Raw genomic sequence first — 24,969 nt, 5'->3', positions numbered from 1 at the left:
GTAAAATATGGTAATGCGTTCCATGCCAAAAAAAAATACTCAAATATCGGTATTTACTTGCATATAAGATGAAGTTTTTATTCTTTTTTTACTGCTTCAAAAACCTAGGTCATCCTATATGTGTGAGTGAAGGATCCTTTGTGGTTTTGCAATAATTTTTGTGAATTGTGTATAGTTTATGCTGCCATTATAGCAGGGTGCTATCAAGATCAAGGTGAATGTTGCTTTTAAAGAGATGATTTGAAAATAGCTGGTCACTTTGCAATGATTATAAATGTAGTTATTTCATATTTGCTAAATTGGTATTTTTAATGAATATTTGTACATTCTGAATCATTAAAAATAAACTTTTTCCTGTCACATGCATTATAATCTTTTGGTTTTGCTACATGGGTATCAGGTGATAGCATCAAGAAAATATGGTTGTTTGTCTTAATATGTGCATTTGATGATAATTTATTTGTGATTAAATGAAATAAAATTATAATTGTATTAATAAATCTATTTTTCTTTATTTTGATCTTTAAAGTCACCTCATCCTATATGCGAGATCATCTTACACAAGTAAATATGGTATTTTACGTATAACGTTTATTCATAGAAAATTATGCAATATACATTGTTAAGGAGCATGAATCATCATCATCATTTCTTCTAGCATGGAATGAACCAACCTGGAATGCAAATTTGATTTGCAGAAAACAAAAAAATTGCAGATAATAGCATGATGGAGCATGCGCACAATCCGCGACTTTCCCTCTCCTCGTCACTCATTATGCGAAACTTCGCTCGTTAAGTGAGTCATTTTTAAAAAATTTGATTTGCTCATTATGCAAGGTGCTTATTAAGCAAGGTTTCACTGTATTTTAATTCTGTCAAAAGTCTCAAATTCTTTATGAAATTCAAAAGGATGTGTTATTTATCATGTTTGAAATTGACATCACTTTTCAAAATGGGTTCAAAATCTAAAAATATATGTTTATATGAGGTGTTGCAGGTCTTTTGCACCAAGCTGTAGATTTATGATAGTGAAATGAAAAAGACCAATAACAACAATTAAACTTTTGTTTAAAGTTCCTTCAGAAGCAAAATTTAAGTTGAATTTTGAATAAGTTGTTTTAAAAGAAAATAGATTACAGTATAAAATAAAAGTAAAATACATTGAATCAAGTAATTTCACTCTTACGGAATTTTAAAATAGACATATTAATCAGATTATGCATTTTTATCTGCCAGGTTATCAGCACACAAACTTAACCATGTGAACTTATGTGCAGACCCAATAGATCCCAAATTGGGATTAAATACTTTAATTTAGATTTAAAAAAGGCATCAAAAATTTTAAACATACTATTCATTGAACCGTTTCTCATTGTCTTGTTGAGCCAACAAACAACCTGGATTATTCTGCATATCTTTCACAATAAATTCAAAATACATTTAAAACACATATTGAAAATTTAATTTAAAAAAATAGCAATAAATTAAGGCATGCTTTGGCATAATTTTAAGACTATCTCAAATAAGAATACATTACCATGTCATTTTTTTTACTAACATCCACTCTCTTATCGATTATGCTTTACCTGTTTGGGCTTCAGCATCTCCCTGTCTGTGAAACAAATGTAATTCACAAATAGGTAAAATGTTTCTTTTACTTAACAGACTGGCTCACTTACCATACACAGATTGTCCTGAAGTTGCACAATGTCATTTAGGTTTACCATATTTATTTAAATGTATCAACTACTTTGATCAAATCCTTACATACAAACTTTTCAATGGATTTCTCCCATCTTATTGCATCAGCTTACATATTACTACTAGTATTTCTGTTCCTTTTTGTCGTCTTGCCATTTCAGCCAAATCTTTTCTCTGTCATCACCATAAAATTACTAATATAATCGAAGATAAACTTTACATTGATTTTTATAAGTTTAAACTGTTTTGTAAAAGAATTTTATATGTTTCTTAATATAGTTATTGTGGCAAAATTCTGTAATTTTATTTGTTTTAATTTTATTTATTGATTTTAGTGGGCTTTGTTATTTAATGTTATTTTGGGAGGTGGAAAATTTTGCCTATCAGGGCATCACCTGTAGCATTTGTAAATAAATAAATAAAATGGTAATTGTACATACCAAAATAAAAATATATTTGCAAGTACTTGAAATGTAACAAAATTAATTTTAGTGTCATTACCTTATCAGACTTAAGTAATCTCCATTTTGAAAGACCATTCTCTTTGTTTTTGGTAAATTTATTGAAAGGTCATTTCTTTTTGCATAGTTAAGTGATATAATTTCCAAATAGAGAAAAACATATTGCATTCTAAGTTTTTCTCTCAGAATGAATATATAATTTACATGCTACAGTTTACATTTTGGCTATCGTTAGTTTGTTTTTTCAGCTATATTATATATATTTATCATCATATAGAATTATAATGTTTTTAGGTCACCCAATCTGAACTTGATATCGATACGGTAAAAACAATTCTATCTGAATATAGGATACATAATGCTGACGTTGTCCTAAAATGTGATGCTACTTCTGATGATTTAATTGATGTCATAGAAGGAAATCGAATCTATATCCCATGTATTTATTGCTTAAACAAGATAGATCAAATATCTATTGAAGTAAGTACATGTACTATATATTTATAAAATTAGTCATTAATCCCTATAATTTTTGCAAATGTTTTAAACAGTTTTTTCTTCTTCAGGAATTAGATATCATATACAGAATTCCACATTGTGTACCTATTTCTGCCCATCATAAATGGAACTTTGATGATCTCTTAGAAAAATCTTGGGAATATTTGAAATTAATAAGGATGTAAATGTCAATTTTAAAGTATTATTAAAATTTTGTTTCAAATAGTTGTATATTTAATCATATAACAATGATTTGATAAACTCTTTTCAGATATACAAAACCAAAGGGTCAGTTACCGGATTATGAAGCACCAGTCATTCTGAATCAAGATAAAAGAACTGTTGAGGATTTTTGTAACAAACTTCATAGATCTATAATGAAGGAATTTAAATAGTCAGTTTTTATTTAATTCATAGCATGTAATAAAAAATTCTCTGTAATATTTAAAGTTTAAATAGCTCTACCTGAATGATGAGTGTAAATGAGCATAAATTCATTTGTATAAATACAAATTTTGTTTTTAATTGAATGAATTGCTTTAGAAATTGTGTATATCTTGTTCCAGAAGCCATATAGTGAATGAACTAGTTGTAGGACTTCATTAATTTGAGAGTTTTTTTTAACCCTTGCCACACTTGTGGGCACCAAGAGGGCCTTCATAATTATGACTATTGTGGTTTTGACAGACCCAGATGTTGAGATATTGGTACCAATCTGGAACAAACCATCCAAGTTAAATTCCTAGGATGGCTTGCCCAGATTTGATTCCAAGTCACCAGAATGGTAGGATGAGGCCTTATTTAATTGCCTCAGCCATCTCATCATTATAAAAATTGTTTCTAAGCAAAATTAAATTAAATTAGCAGTTTTAGTTTTTACATTTATAATTACAATATACAGTCAAACCTGCCTATCTCAAATTTTTTTCTTGTTTTTGTGAGATTTGAGATATAGAGGTTAGTATGCAGTAAATAGTAATAGATTAATAGATCTGATTTGAGGAACAGTATTTTATTAATACAATAGCATGTACAGTACATACCTGTATCAGGTAAAGATAAAATGTTTTTGGCATCCATTAGAAGAAATAATTGGCCAATAATTTTTGATGCCTGCCTGACTTGTTTTAACTGGATTATTTTTTAAGCCACAAATACATTCTGATTAATATCTTCTGACATTCAAGGAAAGTTCTCAAAATTTCAATAGCCTTTTCTGCTTCTTTTGTGGTAATAACTTTAGATGAATCTATCTAATCCTCTAGTTCATTGTTGTTGTTGCAAACTCTTCTTACATTTTCCATGATTCCTATATTTGTCAACATTCCAGACATTACCAGAGAATTATCTATGTCCAAAAACTATTCAAATGAAATGTATAGATTAAGCGTATTCCTGACAATTATCCACTCTTCCAAATTTACTTCATTGGTTTTTATGTCTTTCACCATGTCAAGCTTTGCTTTTAGAAAACTGTTCTTGATTGTCTTTTCTCAAACATTCCTCCAAGCATAGTCTATTATCCTTGAAGCATTCAAAATATTGATAGTGGGAAAAGTAGATGGCATCTAGAAGTTGTTGAACTGGTTCTCTTCTGTATCCCACTTTGAAACTTTGAACAATCTCTTGATTGAGAGGTTTCAGTTTAATGTGGTATTTGGAGGCAAAAACCTTATAGTGATGTTTTTTAGAGTACAGAGGTTGAAATGAGTGTTGCAGTTATCAATGAAACCAATTAAGAGAAAACCAGTTTTAAGTGCAGCTAGATACTGTATTGCCAAGAGCTGTTTCTCAACTACAGTTTTTGCTATCAAAATGTAGTCACCAAGCTTTGAATTTGTCATTGACACTTCAGTCCATAATTTGAGATATAAAGGTTTTGAGGAAAAATTATTTGAGATAAACATGGAAAATATATTGAATTTAGGCTGCAAATGCAGGTAAAAAAATTTTTTTGAGATAGACAGGTTTGACTGTATATACAATTTTCTGTTTTATAATATAACACAAAACAAGGAATGAGATATATAGTTTATAGACATCGTTAATTTTTTTATATTTTAGTGCACTTGTTTGGGGATCATCAGTTAAGCATAATCCTCAGAAAGTTGGAAAAGATCATATACTTAATGATGAGGATGTGGTACAAGTTGTGAAAAAGTAAGTTCAACATTTTATAATGTATATGTATATTTAATTGTAAACAAATTTATTTTATTGTTAAATTAAGTGTAGTATTCCAAAGTAGCATTTAACACTTTAAATATTATGATCCTACTAGGAGACTACTCCCTAGCTACCTACGGTTGCCCAACTCCCCCACTTGCTTTGCCCACTTGTTCTCAATATATCTATTTCTAATGAAAATTTTGATATGCATATCTACATCTTTCTAATTTCAAGTGAGGCTTCCATAATGTAAACTAAGTTAAAATTTGTTTCAAAATGTACCTCTACACTCAATAAGAAAAATACAGTTTTTTTTAATCTTCTTTGAATAAACTTTCCTTACAGATTTTCTCTATCAAAATCAAACACTAAACTACTTTCAAATTTCAGAACAAAAAAAAAAAAAAGATTTTGTTTTTAGTATAAAGCTAAAAATGTAGCAATATTTGCTGGATATTATCACTTATTTCAATAACCACTGAAAAGGAGTCTTTGGACAAATAAAACAATTTTTTTTTAAAATCAGTCCACAGAAAAATATGCATCTGCATACACACTGGGATATCATAAAAAAAGACTTTCTAGAACCACTAACCGGCCAGTATGAAGTTTGGCTAATCCATAAAAACGAACATTTTCATAGCCCCTTCTGGGTTCTTCATCAGGTTTTCTTAAGCTGGATCTTCTAATTTCGTTTGAGAAAATAAAATTTTAATATAAAACACTTCATTTTACTGTTCAATTTTATATCTGGAATTTTATTTTCTGAAACAAAATTAGAAGATCAAGCTTAAGAAAACCTGATGAAGAACCCAGAAGGGATTATGAAAACATTCGTTTTTATGGATTAGTCGAACTTTGCTCTGGTTAGTGGTTTTAAAAAGTCATTTTTTTACCACAGAAAAGTTTTCTTATTCTATTGTTATGTAGTTTGCTTTGCTTTCTGGCTTGTTGCATGAGTTGTTCCCAATACAGACGATTCATAACAAGAATTTCATGATGGACCAACCCCTATTCACTTTGTTATCTTTACTCTATATGAGGTGGGTGGCCAAACTCCTCTCTACTTGCTTTGCTCTACCATCCCACCTCTGCTAGTTTCATTCTCCCTCCTCTCTCACTCAGTTCAACCTCCTATCTTGCTTGCTTTGCTTACTTGTTCAAAAAATTTCATGACAATTTGTGATTCCCAGAATCATGAATTGTCATGAAATTTTCTTCACCTCCAACTTCTTTGACACTTCAGACTTCAAGACCATTTCTATTTTGTTTTTATCATGACAGAAAAAATGTTGTGATGATATTAAGCTAAATATTTTATTTAGTGAGTAGATTATTATAATATAGTATATGACACTAAAGATCATTTTGGACCAATCACTTTAAAAATATCAATTTCTTTTCTCTAAATCTGAAGCTAGTTATAAATATCAGAGATCCACTTAGTTTGGTGTAGTAACTGAAAAAATTGTATAAAGTATATCTGTAGGGTTTGGAATCGCTAGGCGAGCGATTTCCGCCCTGGTTTATTATAACGAACTTTCATAACGGAAAAGCCGTTGGGATCGGCCGTTAGAAACGACCGTTAGAAGATCCGTTGTGTTTCAAATCGACGACAGACGGACGATTGGCCGGCGGGAAATGACCGTTGGCGGCCGTTGTGGAAGAATGCAAATTTGATTGGCGGACGATTCGAACGTTGAGACTATTTAAGCCGTAGTTTCGGCGGGAACGGGAGTTGGTATCGTGAGCTCGTATCGTAAGTTCGTATCGGGATCGGCTGAGTTCGTATCGGGAGGATCGGATCGGATTGAGATCGTCGTTATCGAAGTGCTAACTAACTCTCTCGTCGGACGTTACGGAAATCTGGATAAAGTAGTCCCCAGGGTTTAGTACGAACTTGTTCCTGACTCGGAGGTGGTGTTAATTACAAGTCTGTTGTGGAGGTCGTAAGGAGTTTCTTTCGACGAACGTGTACGGGAATAGTCGGTTGTCGTTGGATTAGTGTTTGTGCATATTTAATTGTGACTCTAATTTGTATTATTTTGTACATTTTTGCTGTAAATATAAATTTTGGGTTATCGTTAAACCGACTGAGTGGTTATTTTGAACATTACTGGCGCAGTCTCGACAGGATATTTTGGATTACGTTGGATTACGTCGAATTATCCTGGATTAAACTCCAAAGAATCGGAAGAACTGAGCTACGACAGAGAAGCAGACATACGTACAGAGCATCACCAGCAATTAGACCCAGGTAAATTATTTGTTTCTCGCTAGCACACAGAGATGCCTAGACGCGCGAAATCGCGGCAGCTAGAGGCTAGGGACTGGGAGGATGACGAGCCGAAGTTCATCGCGTAGGACAAGCGGGTCGGGAGACGACCTCGAAGCGCTTAAGATACAGCTCGAGATCGAGAGAATCAGGTCCGAGGCAGAGACAAAAAGAGCGAAATCGAGGCGGCGAAAAGAGCGGCAGGCAAAGAGAAGAATCGCAGAAATACAGTTAGAGCGGGATAGGTTAGCACAGGGGTCCCGGAATAGTGAGGACGGTCCCGGCAAAGCGAGTTTTGACGACTACGCCCGTAGGGTAAGGAGGGCTTTACCGAAGATGCCGGAGGAAGAAGAAGCAGTACCTTCATGGTTCCGCTTGGTAGAGGTAATCTTAGAGACTTACGAGGTTCCGGCGGAAGCACAGGGGAAGATAGTGCTGGGCGCATTGTCCGAAAAGTGTAGAGTGTCGCTGGCTAGATTGCAGCGGAGAAAATTAAACATTACCCTTCGCTGAAGGAATTCGTCCTTGAGGAGTTGAGGCTCTCCCCCGTGGAATACTTAAAGGGGTTTAGGCGGGCAGCGCGCTTCCCAGAAGAAACGTGGCCGCAGTTTGCGTCGCGCTTGAAGGATTTATACGGTACTACGTAGACAGTAGGGAGGTGCGGACGGTAGAGGACCTGGTAGAATTGACTGTGGCGGACCACCTAAAGACGCTATTGCCCCCCGAGGCGAGGAAATACATCATACTGCAAGAAGGGAACGGGTGGAGCAAACCCGCGGTTCTAGCTAAGCATATAGAGAAATTTGCAGAAGCGACGGGCGGCAAACTAACGTTAGACAGGGAATCTGGACGGCAGCGGGAACAACAGGGGAAACCGTCAAGGGAATCGAAGCCCGTGACACGGGGCGCGCCCGAGCAACACACGAGGAATAGTTGTCACGTTTGCGGTAAAATGGGGCACTGGAGGAGGGACTGCCCCAAGCGGAAGCGGTCCAGCGAGCCGGACCGGGCGAGGTTGGCACCTGCAAACGAGCCATCCCGACCGAACGAACGTTTAGTGGCAAGAGTGACAACATACGACCAACCGGAAGCCGACGATTCGCTACGCAGAGTTAAGTTGGCCTGTGGCGGAAGTTGCTTGTCAGCTATAGTCGACTCGGGAGCCGAAATTTCAGTTTTGAGGAAGTCAAGGGTACCAGCGGTGACAGAAACGAGGGGGAAGACACGGTTAGTGGGAGCCTTCGGTCACCAGGTAGAGGCAGGCTTAGCGTCAGTGCCGCTTGGATTGTGGGAGGAAGGACGCGAAGAAACGCCAGGATCGGCACGGGTGACATGTGCGATCACCAATAGGTTAGGGAAAGCGACAGACGCTCTCCTAACGGAAAGGGACTTCCGAGCGCTGGTGGAAGCGAGAGAGAAAGCGGATTCCGAGGCAAGAGAAAGGGAATTAGCTGAAGAGCAGAGTATATTAAGTGCGGTAGCGGAGAGGTTCGTGGAAGCAAGCGAGGGGGTTAAACGAGAGCCGCCCAACGACAAAAACCGGAAGGTGGGTGACTGGAAAGGAAATACCCAAGAGAAAGGGAAGGAAGATCCCACGGAATCACGGGAGTCGGGGCTTGTGTCGCGTGCTGTAGCGGGCATGGTAAATCAGACCTCGGACATACCGATATTGGAGGAGGATCACCGAAAGGTGTCGGACCAAAATAGAGATGACCAGGAAAAGGAAAAGGAACTGGAACGTCTTTTGGAGACGGCGGACCGCGGAATTAGCAACAGTGAGGAAAACAGGTCGGGTCCACGGGACACCCAAGTCCAAGATAGGTCGCTCCCCCGACCGTCGGAAGACGCCGGGAGCGGGAAAGACGCGTCGGTCCCCAAAGACAACATAGGTCAGGACAGTGGTAGCAGCAAACCCTTTAAACAGGCGGTAAAACTCCCAGAAAGGAGGGAAAGGATGTTGGGGCTAGCTTACAAGACCCGCAGGGAGAACAATTAGGCGGTCAGAAGGTGACGAGTCGCATTCACCGTAGTTCATACTGTCGGGAAACGGTGACGGGTGTCCGGAGGTACTGCCACAGTTGGCACGAGTACCTAAACAGTGCGTGGGTTCGCATTACGGACAGCTCACATTACGACACTCGCGGGGGCTGAGGAATTGAGTGTCGGAGTGCGGTTTTGGTCAGGAAAGCGTACTGGGTCAACAAAATCGACACGCCAGAAAAGGGGAGAATGCGAGGGTGGCTGCCGGAGAAGATTAGAGAACGGCAGAAAGCAGTTGGGCCAAAGGGACAAACTAGAAGTCCGCCAAACACAGACTAATACGGTCAGAATAGGATCTGGCTCGGACACAAGCGTCGGAAAAGTAGCGATGGCTCTGCCTATGCGTCAGGTGTACGATCGCGGCCAGGAACACGAACCAATCGGGGATTTTCCCCTACGTTCCTCGCCTTCGGCGTGGGACGCTTGGACTAGTAGTTTTAGAGGATATTTGTCATGGATCAGACTAGGGAAATTGCATCAAGATACGCATAAGATCGTAGTAAAAATACGCGTGGACGTCGAACTGATCGGGTCGTATCAGGTTCCGCAAGCATCTCTGTGCGTAGGTGCGAGTGAACATTCCCGGTTGTACCGGAAGTTAAGGGTCAGTCCGCACTAGAGGACATTTGTAAAATTGCTGTGTGTTGTTGTTGGATCAAACAGGCTTGAGCTAAGCGCAGTTTGATCCTTGGCCGCGGAGGTGTAGGGTTTGGAATCGCTAGGCGAGCGATTTCCGCCCTGGTTTATTATAACGAACTTTCATAACGGAAAAGCCGTTGGGATCGGCCGTTAGAAACGACCGTTAGAAGATCCGTTGTGTTTCAAATCGACGACAGACGGACGATTGGCCGGCGGGAAATGACCGTTGGCGGCCGTTGTGGAAGAATTCAAATTTGATTGGCGGACGATTCGAACGTTGGGACTATTTAAGCCGTAGTTTCGGCGGGAACGGGAGTTCGTATCGTGAGCTCGTATCGTAAGTTCGTATCGGGATCGGCTGAGTTCGTATCGGGAAGATCGGATCGGATTGAGATCGTCGTTATCGAAGTGCTAACTAACTCTCTCGTCGGACGTTACGGAAATCTGGATAAAGTAGTCCCCAGGGTTTAGTACGAACTTGTTCCTGACCCGGAGGTGGTGTTAATTACAAGTCTGTTCGTGGAGGTCGTAAGGAGTTTCTTTCGACGAACGTGTACGGGAATAGTCGGTTGTCGTTGGATTAGTGTTTGTGCATATTTAATTGTGACTCTAATTTGTATTATTTTGTACATTTTTGCTGTAAATATAAATTTTGGGTTACGTTAAACCGACTGAGTGGTTATTTTGAACATTACTTTATCTGTATTTGTTGTGTATCACACGATGCTTTCCTGGATAAGAAGTTTCCAGATAAATTATTTATTCTATGAAAGAAATTAGAATAAAACTACATAACAACAAATCAGGATTTGAAACCACATAGAAACCATAAATTGCAGCTGGTGGTTTCTTTGTGGTTTGATATATATCACTGCAGATTCAAATTGTTGTATCAGGGCTTAAAATTTTGTCAAATATTTGTCTATTAAGAACTTTTATATGTTCTCCTTAAGTTAAAAGTTATAATTTTGAGTAGTGAAGTTTAATTGTTACATGTAAATATAATTATCTTCAAATAATTTCAATATGATTAATGTGGAAAAAAACATATAACAAAGCCTTTAGGTTAATGTTACCTTAGGATCCAAAATGGCGGCGGTGGGATTTTTTCCCTACTTCGGAGACTACTACGGGGAAAAAAATTTTCCCTAGAGTCGTGACGTCGACGCCGTTGAGAATTTTTCCCGTTTGGTTTCGACCCTGCGTTCGACGTGGCCGAGTTTCCTGTAACCTCGAAATGGACGGTAGTGTGTATTTGCGACGGTAGAGGGAGCTTTTTCGTAGCGTCATGCAAGAGTAAAATCAGCGGGAAATACGTAGGGGTGTTACGAACGAATATGCAAATGCATGATCTACGACGTGATTCTGTTCCTTTCCGGGCAATTTTATGCAAATCGACTAGTTTCCAGTTGGAATCGTTTGCTGTAGTGTTGCGACGAATTGTGTATTGGAATAATTGCTGTTTTATTTCGTTACGATATTTCATTCTCGCACAATTTATTATCGGTAAACGTATAGTTTATTTGCAATTGTTCGATAATGAGTAGTTTTGCAGATTTGAGTTGCAACAACGAATTTTGGTCGAAATGCACCACCCGTGATTTCTCCATGTTAATTGAAGACGACTTTTTGGAACCAGGTTTGCCTCCCAGTATCGATAACGCATTGAAATTTGCTGTAAAATTAGGCATACAGCCGACCGAGTCCGTTTGCATTCATTGCGATTCTTTATGCAAATTATACTATCGGAGTAATAGAGAAAGCTGTTTCTTGCGATGTAGTAAGTGCGGAACGAAGACCTCTGCCTTTGATGGAACATTTAAAAGTAAATTTGGCCACATTTCTTGGAGTTGCATTCTGTCGTTTATATGGCACTAACTATGTCTGGAATGTACGGCGACGACCTCGGTGATTGCGGCGGGCAAATCCAGAAAAACGGGAGTCGATTGGTCCAATCACATACGGTTGGTATTGCTTATAGCTTTGAGTAATTTGACATCGTTTAAAAAAGGAGTGCCGAATAAAACGGTGGAAATTGACGAGACCGTAATATGTAAAAGAAAGTACGAGAAAGGGCGTATATTTAAAAATACGTTCGGAAAAGAAAAAAAAAGATAGGAAGAAGCAGGCAACCACCATCGAAAAGTGAGTAAAAAAATTCTTTATTTTTTTATTGTTTATTTCGCTTAATATCCGCGGAGTGTGCAGAGAAATTCAAGATGGCGGCCGGAAACGCAGCCATCTTGAATGGAGGGAAAATTTTTTCCCCCATCGCAGTCTCCAACGTAGGGAAAAATTTCCCCCGCCGCCATTTTGGATCCTAGGGTAACATTAACCAGCCTTTATTATACAACATATCATTTACTTTGTTTGTATAGTACTTATTTTTGACTTGCAAATGATTACAAATAAATTTATTGTACTCCATAGCCACCAGTCACAAATAATAAAAGTCAGGTTATCCTTAGCACACGAAGCTTTGTTTAATTTTGATTTGAAATCAGTAGTAATAAAAACATAGGGATACTTTTAACTATTTTTAACAAATAACTGTTACTAAGTAAAGTATATATTTGAATATTATAATATAATTCTTTTTTAATTAAAAAATCATCTACTATGAATATATCATAGGATTTGATATATTGAAAACAAGGACATGATATGTTTCCAAATTTCCAAAAAATTATTGATACTATTTTTGATATATACTTGAAATAAATAGTAAATTATTTCTTTTGATTATTATTAGATCAAGTTGAAAATATTGAAAAGGGAACATTCAACATCTTTTTACAGAGGTAGGCATTATTCAGTTATAGTGATTTGACATTTTCCAGCAAAACTATCTTTTGCTTGAAACTAAATCACAATTTTTAAAATAATTTATTTTGTTATACTTTTATTTATAAATTTACAGGTAAGGCCAATTATCCGACAGCCACTTAACTAAAGAAAATTTGACTGCCATTATTTTATTTTTCTGGCAGTCATCTTCCTAGAATGAATAATTCAAAGTTTAGATTTAATGCGTTTGCAATTAAAAACTATTAAACTTATTTTTTTTTTTAAACAATTATGTTCATGTTTACGGAGAAAACGTCAATTAATTGATGTATTCTCAGGCTTAACAGTAATATCCAATAAACATTGATACATATCAATAAGTTGTGCATCTCTAAACATAATATCTAAGATTAAAATAAAGTTGAACTTAAAGATTTTAACTTAGAGGATACAGGATAATTGGTTATCTATCTGTAATATAATTTTTTTAAATATTGAAAAGTGTATAAGATTGAAAAATACATTATTATGAATGCTGTGTGAACAAAAATACTATTAAAAGAATGCTCACTATAAATAAAATAAGAACTTATAAGAATTTTTCACTAAAACTTACTTGAAACACAGAGCAATTTATATACAAAATAAGTGATCTCTTGTTATAGACCATATAGTAACCAAAGTTTTAATTAAGACTAATATAAAGCTGATATTAGCTTTATAGTAGTCTTAATTATTTTCAGTAATACTGAAATTTCAGTATCCAGTGGCAATGGAATGCTCACAACATATATTTAAGCATTATGTAAAAGCATAAGAGTTGAATCTAGCATGTTTGTGATATTTAACATCAAAGAATGCCACATAAACCTTCCTTTATCCTTAAGTACTAAAAAATAGTTAAGATTAATAAGACTATAGAGCAGGTTGAATAAATATAATAGAGATGTGATAAAAAATATATTTTTCTGTAAATGATAATAGAGATTTATTTTATCAAATCAAATATTTAATCAGATGAAAGTTTTTATTGATCATAAGATAAGATAGGGGATTGGAAAATTTGGGTTAAATTGAAGGAATTGACATCAATATAATTGGGTGCAAAAGTGAACAGAAATTCCTGTTACACAAATATCCTGTTGTCCCAAATGTGCTTTGCTATTTTGTTTGTTTGAAAAAAATTGTATTGGTATTGATAGTAAGAATATTTTTTTAATTAATATTACAGACAGACACACACACAAACACAATTTTCTGGTTACTTTGTGATTGGAAATTTCAGTCCTGATAAATTTTCTTATACAAAATTCCTATCTAGGAAATATTAATATATTAAAAGTTTATTTACATCATACATAGAAAATTTCCCATTCAACAATACTAAAATGTTTATATACTACAGTTTCTCATATAAGAAAAATTAATAGAAGAGTCTGTTATTTTCAAGAATGTTCTTTTTATTTTTGCGTATTAAACAGTAAATTTTCTAATATAAACCATGTGATCCAGAAGACGTTTCACATAGCAGCAATTTGCTGCTATGTCAAAAAATCCAGCAATAAGTTGATTAACTTTCCTGGCAACTTTTAAAATTTTGGTGACCTCATCTGTTATGATATCTTAGTTAAAAATATAAAAAGTTTTTAATAATATTATAAAATGGCAAAAGCTTAATTTTGAGGCTAGGGATGGGTTTTATAAATAAAAACTATAAATGCTAATAACATGTAAAATTGTCATTAAGTCCAACCCTACTGGAGATACACATGACCCCCTTTATCTCTCCATCCCTCAATCTTTAATCACCAAATTTAATAGCATCCCCCTAATAAACAAACCTCCCTGCAAAATTTCAGAAATTTTTGACAAAAATCACAGGAGTTATTAAGCTTTAAAGAGGGTAAAAAAAATTGCACCTCCCCCCCACAAACATCCATACATACAGAAGTTACTCCCAAAATATTTTGCATTTCTTGAGATTTCAAGGTCCCAAGTCCAAAAGTGAAAATATGTTGGGGGTATTTTTTGACCGATCACCATACTTTCCCTCTGTTATATAACAGTCAGGAAAGTAAAAATAGTGTCAAAGGTAGAATAATGACTATGCAAAATCCTCAAAAAGTGTTTTGAGGATTTTGCATAGAAGAAAATTCTATTCACAACATTTCAGCTTAGTGCAGGAGCAAAATTCAATGCACGTGCATTGAATTTTGTGAATGGGTTTTGAATCAGAAACAGGTGGTAGACAAACTAGCCTGCAACATCATGTTCAGCAATGAGGAATCGTTTAATTTAAATGGTGAAATAAATAGTCATAATTCCATATACTGTTTGCAAGAAACTTTGCATGTTGCCATTTAAGGCTGTTTCCAAGTGAACTGTAAACTGAACATTTGGTGCGATATACACAGTGGGACCTGTATTTATTGATGGAAAGCTTAAACACGCTATCATTTTTATAACAAATACTTCTGCTCTCTTAATTGAAGATTTTTCACTAAATAAATGATGACTGTATATATGTGAAATTATTTCAGTTATAACAGTCACTTTAGAAAAAACATTTCACCTTTGATAATTTTCTTCTCTTCTCATGAAACTTCTTGTCAGAGAAACATTGTTTAGAAATGCAGTATATTGACACTGTATATATTTACAATGATTGTATAGATAGATAGATTAATTAGTTGTAATCATATAACACCAGGGTTATTGAGGTATAGTTGTAGTTCTGTTTACTTGGAAAACATCAAAAACTTTATTTTTAAATCACAAGATAATATAAATAATACTTTAACACAGTTATAATTAATAAATTAATCAAAATAAATATTAATTTATAGTACTGTAAAACAGTGTTCTGCAATCAGTGTGCTGTCACATGGTGAAAGATGTGACGTGAACTTTTACATATTCCATTAATTTCAAATTTTATTTATATACAGTGGAACCTCGCTTAAATTAATGAACATAATTCGTTCCATACTCTTACTCATAATGCGAAACACTCATTAAGCAAAACAATTTTTCCCACAGAAATTAATGTAAATATGATAATGCATTCCATGCCAAAAAAAATACTCAAATATTTTATGTGTAATGTTTATTCAAAGAAAATTATACAATAAACATTGTTATGGAGTGTGAATCATCATCATTTCTTCTAGTGCAGAATGAACCAACCTGAAGTGCAAATTCGATTTGCAGAAAACTATAAAAATCAGATAATTTGTCCAATAAACACACCAAACAATATGCCAAATTCTTAGGCTACATAAAGGCTATAATTACATATTAAAAATTAATTAACTTGACCAGAGGTAGGCAGTTGTGTTTCCATCTCGTATTAAATTTAATAATTAATTTTTAATTTAGACATTTCTGGAATTTAATTTGGAATCAGTCATTAAACTTAATACAAGATGGAAGCATAACTGCCTACTTCTAGTCAAACTAATTAATTTCTAATATGTAATTATAGCCTTTACGTAGCCCAAGAATTTGGCATATCATTTGGCGTGTTTATTATATAACGGGCTATGGTTGTTGATATGTATACGTAATATGTGTTGGAAAAAGTTTGGAAAAACGTGTGATCACAAGCGACACTAAGATGCTGGCTGAACAAGTGCTAAACACGGACTGATGGAGCATGCGCACAATCCAGGACTTCCCCCTCTCCTGGCCACTTGTTATGCGAAATGTCGCTCATTAAGCGAGTCATGTTTTCACAATTTACTTTGCTCGTTATGTGAAATACTTGTTGTGCGAGGTGCTCGTTAAGCAAGGTTCCACAGTATTTTTATCACAGTTGTGTTTCTTATGCTTGTATTTCATTCTTTGCCACAGCACTGATGAAATAAGATGATGTTTATTTATTCTTTATTACAAGCCATGCATTTTTATGTATTCTAAGAAATTATATGTAAAATAAATTTGCTCACAAGTGTTGATGTCTGTTTAATAATAATAATAATAGGTTAGTTGCATTACGTAGTTCTATTAGCAGTATCATATACATTTTTGAGGGGAATAACATTTTGGTGTGCTGTGTTGGGTCATGGATGTGCCACAAGTAGAAAAAGGTTGCAGAACACTGCTGTAAAATATATGTGTACACTTACAGGTACTCCTCACTTTACGACCTATCTGCTTAACGACCACTCGCACTTACGACCAATTGAGTTTCGACCTGCAATTCAGGGAATCCCCTTTCTCAGCTTCAGTGTCGGTCAGTGACAAATGGTGACATGCGCACTAAGCATACTATAATAGGCTTGTGCATACCATAATAGTTTTTTTATGAATAAATTTGAAGTTTGTTACATAATTTGTATAATTTTACAACGATCCTATATTCCTGGCACAAGCTCCTCGCTTATCAACCAATTCGCTTAACGACATAGTCGTCAGAACGGAACTCGGTCATAAAGTGAGGAGTACCAGTATTTATAAATCCCTCTAGGGTTTCAGCACTCAATAGCATAAGAACCAAAGCAAACACAGCAGAATGACTCATATCAATAAGTAGAGAATCTCTCTAAGTTTTGGCTATACTTTCCAGGTGCTCTATGTGATGAACATCAATCCTGTATTAAGTTCCTGCCACACATCTCAATATTTCTGTCATCATCATCAACTGCATGACTGATTCTTTCTTACAAGTGTGCAGGATCTTGTGTCATAGGGAGCATGTACACATGATCTTTGATGTAACCCCATAGGTAAAAGTTGGGTGAATGTAGAGGCCAAAGAGTTCTTTGAGAGATCGTTGGGAGAAGCATGTCCAATCCAACAACCAAGAAGTTCAGCATTAAGGTGATGGCAGTATGAATGGACATATGGCAAAGCTCCATGTTGTTGGAAAATGAAGTCTTTGGTATTGTCCTCCATTGAAGTCTAGATATGCAGTACCAGAAACAGTTTGATCTGCAAAGAAAAGTGGACTGTAGATATTGGAAGAGAAAACAGCCAAAACACATTCAATTTAGGGAATCAGATATGTTTCACCATTACATGAGAAGATTCTCTACCCGAATATGTATTTTGTGATGATTTACTGTGTTACACATGTAGAATGTTGCCTCATCACTAAAAACCAACTTCTTAGTAAACCCATGTTCCTTTGGTAGTTGTTAGTTGCAAAATCTGCAATTCCTAGCTGGCATGATTTGCTTACTTCCAAGAACTCTGAACAAAACTTTCTTGTATAAGCTGGATCCTTTGGATCCTCTGAACTGTCCATTTTGAAGCACACAGGCAGCTAGTATGCCAAAACATAGTGTACAATGCACAAATTTCCTTGTCTGTCAGTGTGTGTGTGATATTTATTGCAAAATCTTTAATTGTCACAATAGACTTACAAATTCTAAAACTCAAAAAGCTGTTTTTCACTAGTGAATGCCATGTTTTATCACATCTGCACCTATCAGCAAATCTGATGTATACATGTCAACAGTTATTATATGAAGGTAAATTTGAAGAGATTCTCTATTTATTGATATGAACTGTTCTGTGTGCTTTGATTATTACAGTCGAATGCCAAAACACCAGAAGGACTTATGAATAACCTGTATTTTATACAGTACTCTATATACATTATTTAGTTAATAAATAAAAACTACTATCCTTGAATTTTACTATTAAATATGGCACACAATTAATTTTATTATAATTATTACAGAACAGATTTTTATACAATTTTTAAAAAACTTAAAAAGTAGTGAAGATAATTTGTTAAAGTATGAAAAGAACTTTTTGTGAGTAATTTAGCTGTATTATGATGACATAAGTTAGCTTTCAATAAAAATATGTGGTATGCAAGAAATACTCAGATTTTCTGTGAGCTGCTAATTTATTAGGTACACCCACATCATAGTGAGTGGAATCTCCTTTTGCCCTTAGAACAGTTCAGATATATTGTGCCATGGATTCTGTATGATGTCTAATAACACAACTCTTGTGCATTACCTGCTAGAATTGGCCTTTGCAGTAGTCAGCAATAGACAATTTTGCAGTAATTAGGAATAGATTCCTGGTCTGCAAGATGTTCAAAGGTGGCTCAATTAGTATGAGGAAACCTAAAGAATGCCAAGACTAATACCAAACATCCACTGGCTTGACATGTTAATGCCACATATAATGGGTCTGTAGACTCATGGCTTTTCCAAATGTAAACTTTTCTGTCAACATTATGCAGAATGAAGTGAAATTTATCATACCAGAGAACTTCCAGTCCTCAATAATCTAGTATTATGGTTAGTCCCATATTTTTGTTTCTATTAAACAGTGGCACACAACATTATCAGAAGTTGTAAACCATTCTGCTAAGAACTGACAAACATGTTGTTGAGATGATGATCATGCTTCTATTGTAAGCAAATATGATTTGCTAGAGTGCAATCCCTCAGGAAGCCTGCATATTGCTTGCTTGCCATTTTCCTTTCATCCCTTCTCTTGTGAAAAAGCCACTGTTCTCATAGGACCATTACTTTATATTTTGCTATTAATTTTGATTAAAAGTATTATATAAATGAAGTTCATTTAACTTTGATGTAAATTGCTAGAACATCAAAAATAATTAATAAATATTTCTAGAAGAATATATGACACTTCTACAACTATTAAACATTCACTTTTGTACCTCCATCTGTAGACTCAGAAAATCAAATGCTATTACAGCAATATTGAACATTTCAGATTGAACTATGACCAAAGTAACAATTCTGATTTATTTGTATGAATAATTATAATTAATTAAATTTATTCCAAATAGTCTAAAAGTATTTTGTTCACACCAAGTAACTACTATCTGTTGTTAATAAATGGTAGATAGTTTGATGGATGAATGTCAGAGATGATTAAGATGCTGACTTGCCATTCTGGGAGACCCATATTGAATTTGAGTGTGAAATTCTGGAAATTTTTCATGTGCAGCCTGTCCTGAATATGTCAGGCTCCATTTCACCACCCAGTCATCCTCTTAGTACCTACTGAGTGGAAAGAATCAAAAAACACTAAAAATAGCAGATAGTAGTTACTGTTAAAATATAATTTTTCTACTTGATTTTTTGTATATTAAATTTTTAATTAATAACAATGAATTAATTTTATCTTGTTTCAGAGTTTGATATTTTTCTGTTGAAGACTTAACATCCAAAAACAATATCAGACTTTATCCTGTGCATTTATTTAAATAAAGTGCAAAAATATAAAAAAGTTTTCCCCCTTTTTTTAAGAGACATTAAAATATTGTTTGATTAAGATATTACATTAAACAACTTTTCATAAGTTGCTTCAAAACACTTCACAAATTTCTGCATTAATTATAATGAGATATAATTAAAAATTTATTAATGTTCCAGCATTTCTGTATACATCATTTTTAATTTTTCCATGTCAACTTCTTTGACAATTTCTACATTAGACAGACAGTCTTTTAAAGCTGCTGGCCTCCTTTCGACCAACATCATTCCTCTTGTATGCTGGCCATGCAGTTCGACTTCAACACAGCGCTTTATCTGCTTTTTGATTATCTCTGGCTGTACGATCGTTGCCATCGCCAGTAAATCACAACAACAAAATGCCGTACGCCCAAGTATGTGACGAACGCGATAAGATGCTTCAGCTGTTATTTTCTGTGCTAGATGACCTTTAGGAGTGTCTATTTGGACCCATTTATCGAACCATTCCTGTATGTGTTTAAAAATAATTATTTTGTAGTTCTATATAAAATACTTATTATTATTATTTAGACAAATTTTATTACCCATTGGACAGAGTGACGAAAACAAGTTTCCCAGGGAAGAATTCTAACAGGACACACAGCTTCTGTAACTATCATCTGTGCGGCTTCCGGATCAAATGCAAAATTAAATTCACTACACTTCATTATATTACCTCTGGCTGGAACATGTACAAACACTATATTATTATAATTATTATAAAAATTCTCTAAAATCATTACTACTTACCATCAATATTTCCACCCATAATAATTAATTGCTTTATGTATGTTGTAAAATTTGGATCTAACCTATTACATAGAGCTAAATTTGTTAATGGACCCAGAGCAACCAGAGTTATTTCATTTGGATGTTTCTTCACCAAATCTAGAATAACAATGGAAGCATGAGGTGTTTCTTCAAACTTTAAATTGCCTGTTGAAAATTCTGAAGCCACACCTCCAAATCCATCAATATGATGGTGCTGACAGGCTTTGAAATTATTGTTGACCAAAGCTTTATCACAGCCTTTATATACTTTTATCTAAATATAAAATATAAAAGTAAAGATAAGTATTATGTATATTAAGATAATGTTAAAATTATATTTATATTTTAATTATCTTTATTTTTCTTTATAGTGTAGAAAGCACTTCAAAAATTTTTTTACAATTGTCTTCAGTTTTAGAAATTCAAAGTGAATCTAATTCAAGAGGTAACAAATTAAAATTTTGAACATGAATTCAGGACCAGATTTACACAAACTAAAGAGGCTACAGCTCAGGGTCTCACTCTATGACACTTAGTTTGGAATATCATGCTTTTAAGTGTATTATTATTTGGAGGAGAAAGGGCATCTGAAATGTTATAGACTAGAATCACAAGTTTAAATCTGGCCCCTGATACATAGTTTTTGAAGTAATACAAATCATATAATAAACAACATAACCAATCTTTTGTCAATTAAAATATATAAAGACTTGTAAACTTAATATTAGCAAAGAAGAATAAATATGATAAATATCATATTAAGCATCAAAAAATCTATTGCCAACATCAAGTGCATCAGACTATGGAATTGCATAGTGTGATTTATTTACCATAAGAATATACTACATTAGGATCAAAATCTAAGATGTATAATTAAATTCAAACCAATTTGTATAACTTTTAATGCACACTTCCATTGTGCAAATATGTATGATTACTATATAGTACATTCCATTCCATTCCATAGTTTCCTAACTGCCAGTCTATACAAAAAAATATTTGACTTTACTAACATTGGTGCAGTTGATTAGTAATCTAGATTTACTATATACACTTTGTTATGTACAGTAATTCTAGATAAGCATAATAAATATGTATAATTCATAGTCACACATAAATATCCATAATTTTACTAGTCTGAAATGAGAAAAAGATTGAGAAACACTACTATAGATTATATTGAAATGCATATTAAATTATTAAAGATACTAGATGGAAATGTGAGGTTTGATTTGTCACAATTGTTTCAATTTGTACTTTCTTACACACTGATAATTTATTTTATATATAAAATAAGATAAAATCTATATGCATGACAGCAAAATTGTGTTAACAAAACATTTATTTATGATAATGATAAATATTATCTAAATGGAGATAATGTTTTTATTCCCTCCAAAAAGTGATTTTTATGCATTTTTGCTATTATCTACAAATTTATCATCTTTATTTGCTTAATTTTATGGATCCAGACTTTGAATACTTTTATCTTTATTTTGCTTTTAAATTCTAATCTGTAAAAGTAGTGATAATCGAGCTTTTAAGTTTAATTTTAAATAATTTTCATTTAATGCAAACATAATAGTTTAAATAAGTAGAAATATATAATTATATCACATTATTCATACAGTTTAAGAGTATAACTTGCAAACTGTGGTTATATATACATCATAGTTTGCAAGTTACCATACTTTTAAACTGAAATATATTATAAGGCATCACTGCTTGATGTTATTCCTTTTACATTGATGGATACATCTTAAATTTCTACTTACATCTTTTTTATGACAGAGGTTAAGAACTCTTAACACATTTGGACAAACTTTTTGCAGTTCAACATTACCGGCCACGCAGGTCACAGCCAGTATCTCCCATTCTGGACGACCGAGGACCATAACTAGAGCAAGCGCATCGTCGATTCCGCAGTCAGTATCCACTATCATAAGTTTCTTGGATGACATTCTGAAATGAAAGGATTAAAATGTTAATTTTAATACATACGTTATGCTAATTTCTACATACATTAATAGGCATTGCACAGATCTAACCTTATTGACTAAATCATTATGGAAACAAATATTCAATTCGATATTCATTCTGTTGCATTCGCATTACAAGACAATGCCTTAAGCGTTCAAGAGTATCTGGCACGATACGTAGATGGACAGCACCGATTAAGACGGCAACAGTTAACGGGTGAAGTCATAAGAAACAGATTTGATATGATTTCCAGAGAAAAGTCTAGGGATGCAAGGTGCCGGTTCAGGTGACCCACGCACACTTGGTTCATCACTTAGCAAGAGCCACATTTAATTTCTTTTATTGTAGGTTTAAATTATATTTTGCCGCACTTTATGTACTTAAAATGATAATATTCCACCTTAAAAAGTTAAAATGTAATCACTAAAAATAATTAGTTACATTATACCTGAACTATTTCATTAAAATTCATTTAGCATGAGCCCTAATGCTTTAATGATGGATGAGGCTAACTTACAGAATGGGAGTGCTACACTTAAATTAATGAAATCGATTTTTGCAACAGAAAAATCATTAAGAATAACGGTTCGTTAACCTTTGCACTTAATGGTTAGCATCAAAAGTTCCGATGTACAAGGCTTTTTTAGATTAAATAACTTTCCTAAATGCAAACTAATTAAATTTTAATTATAAATTAAACGTAGAAAAGAAGGAAAATACTTAAATATATCTATAAAACGTGTAGTTAGAGAGAGAGGACATTTTCGGAACGTCTCACCTGGTGCTAGGAATTAAATGGTGTGCAATTAACGCCACCTGGAAATTTTACTCGCCCAAAAAATATTTTTTAATTCGAAATATTTTTCAACTATCCATTTATAAACCAAATTATTTCTTAAATTCAAACATAATAGCAACTCAATTTGCCTATGGATAAAGATGCCTCGATACAGTAAAACGTGTAACTGCATTTGTGAGTAGAACAGCTGTATGACGCAATGAAACAAGTATTCATCTTGTTTCGACGATCGATGCTGGAGGAGATTAGTTGTTCTCAGCAATAAAGTTTAAATTTTACCATTTACGTCTGAGCTTAAGAGAAAATTAGCGGCTTGTCAATGGAGTTCAGTAAGTTTTGAATGAAAATGAGGAATGTTTTAAACTTTAAATCGTGAAATTCAGTCACAGGTATTGTTTTTTTAAACGGGATCTCATGTTTTTAACTGTCAAATTTACCGGGATATCCCGCAAATTTCTTAAAAATTTAGACCCGAAATCACGAAAGCTCGTAGCGCAACTTACGACGAATGTTCGTCTTAGGTTGCGATACGACAAAATTTGGTATTCACAAAACTCGGATTGAGAATAGAAGTGGGTCGAGTATATTCAAAACGTATATAAAATTGATGATGTAACTCAACTTCTAAATGAAGACCTTTCCGAATATAATTAAATTCGGAAAAGAGACCTCTTAAGTCCTTTTTTTTTCAAAATTGCAGGGCTACTCTTCCGAATAAATGACAAAAAAGTTGTTTGTTAATATATGATATAAAACTTCACGATTGATTTTAACTACATTTTAATATTCAATATGACTTAAGTTGAATGTATACAATAATAACATTCTACACAACTATTTTTATTATGGTACTGCATTAAAAACATTATAAAAAGTTTATCACCCCACTGGCATACTTTATAACCGTGTTCTGCAACCTTTTCCTACATGACCCAACATGACACACCAAAATGTTATTCCCCTCAAAAACATGATACGATTAATAGAATTACGTAATGCCACTAACCTATTATTATTATTATTAAACAGACATCAACACCTGTGAGCAAATTTATTTTACATATAATTTATTAGAATACATTAAAATGCGTGACTTGTAGTAAAGAATAAACAAACATCATCTTATTTCATCAGTGCTGCGGCAAAGAATGAAATAGAAGCATAAAAAAAACAACAACTGTGATAAAAATATATAAATAAAACTTGAAATTAACAGAATAAAAGTTCACGTCACACACCTTTCACCATGTGACGGAACACCAGCCTGCCACGGCACGCCGGTTGCGGAACACTGCTTTTTACACCAAAGTTCCATAAGTGAGTCATTAGTTTCCATTCGTGAGGACCCGAACGGGGGTCAACTGGGAGGTCCGAATGGAGGTGTTAACAAGATCTTAAAAATCTCCCTTTACAACGCAAAGGGACGAAATTAAAGATCTAAATTACACAATGGAAGTTTTTTTTGAAATATTTAAAACAATGGAAAGGAATAAAGTCGAGGAACACGCGACGAGAGAGGAATCATATTCAGTCGCGACGTTGACCGCTCCCGTGCCCTCCATCGGGTTTCGAATTGGCGACTTGGGGGACAAACATAAAACCGTCGTTTTCAAGGACATTTTT

At 34.3% G+C, this 24,969-nt stretch overlaps 2 protein-coding genes across 3 annotated transcripts in view; one reads left to right on the top strand and one right to left on the bottom strand.

Annotated features, from left to right (window-relative positions):
• The window catches only part of 128up (GTP-binding protein 128up), a 29,718-nt gene extending 9,927 nt beyond the window's left edge, over positions 1–19,791 (top strand). For both annotated transcript variants that reach the window (XM_067264507.1, XM_067264506.1), the window contains 6 exons: positions 2,457–2,642; positions 2,729–2,841; positions 2,932–3,054; positions 4,725–4,820; positions 12,536–12,584; positions 19,697–19,791. In XM_067264507.1, coding sequence (XP_067120608.1) covers positions 2,457–2,642; positions 2,729–2,841; positions 2,932–3,054; positions 4,725–4,820; positions 12,536–12,545 — 528 coding nt within the window. In that variant the 3' untranslated portion in view covers positions 12,546–12,584; positions 19,697–19,791. The remainder of the gene's footprint in view (positions 1–2,456; positions 2,643–2,728; positions 2,842–2,931; positions 3,055–4,724; positions 4,821–12,535; positions 12,585–19,696) is intronic.
• Positions 19,792–19,898: 107 nt separating this feature from the next.
• Positions 19,899–22,887, bottom strand: LOC136970118 (nucleoside hydrolase-like). Its single transcript, XM_067264508.1, has 5 exons — positions 22,590–22,887; positions 22,343–22,529; positions 20,547–20,841; positions 20,342–20,478; positions 19,899–20,264 (listed from the first exon to the last, which is right to left on the bottom strand). Exons 1-5 carry the CDS (start codon positions 22,661–22,663, stop codon positions 19,926–19,928), a joined length of 1,032 nt encoding a protein of 343 aa, XP_067120609.1. The 5' UTR covers positions 22,664–22,887; the 3' UTR covers positions 19,899–19,925.
• Positions 22,888–24,969: the final 2,082 nt, after the last annotated feature.

This window comes from Centruroides vittatus, unplaced genomic scaffold (assembly GCF_030686945.1).
Source record: "Centruroides vittatus isolate TY-2023 unplaced genomic scaffold, ASM3068694v2 contig_19, whole genome shotgun sequence".
Classification (NCBI taxonomy): domain Eukaryota; kingdom Metazoa; phylum Arthropoda; class Arachnida; order Scorpiones; family Buthidae; genus Centruroides; species Centruroides vittatus.
The sequence above is the reverse complement of the archived record's forward strand: the minus strand, read 5'-3'. Positions and strand labels throughout refer to the sequence as shown.

Coding starts and splice junctions, on each gene's coding strand:
- LOC136970118 (XM_067264508.1), bottom strand. CDS start 22,663: ATGAATATCGAATTGAATATTTGTTTCCATAATGATTTAGTCAATAAG. Junction 22,530..22,589: donor TCTGTGCAATGCCTATTAAT/GTATGTAGAAAT, acceptor CTTTCATTTCAG/AATGTCATCCAAGAAACTTA. Junction 20,842..22,342: donor ACCTCTGTCATAAAAAAGAT/GTAAGTAGAAAT, acceptor TTTTATATTTAG/ATAAAAGTATATAAAGGCTG.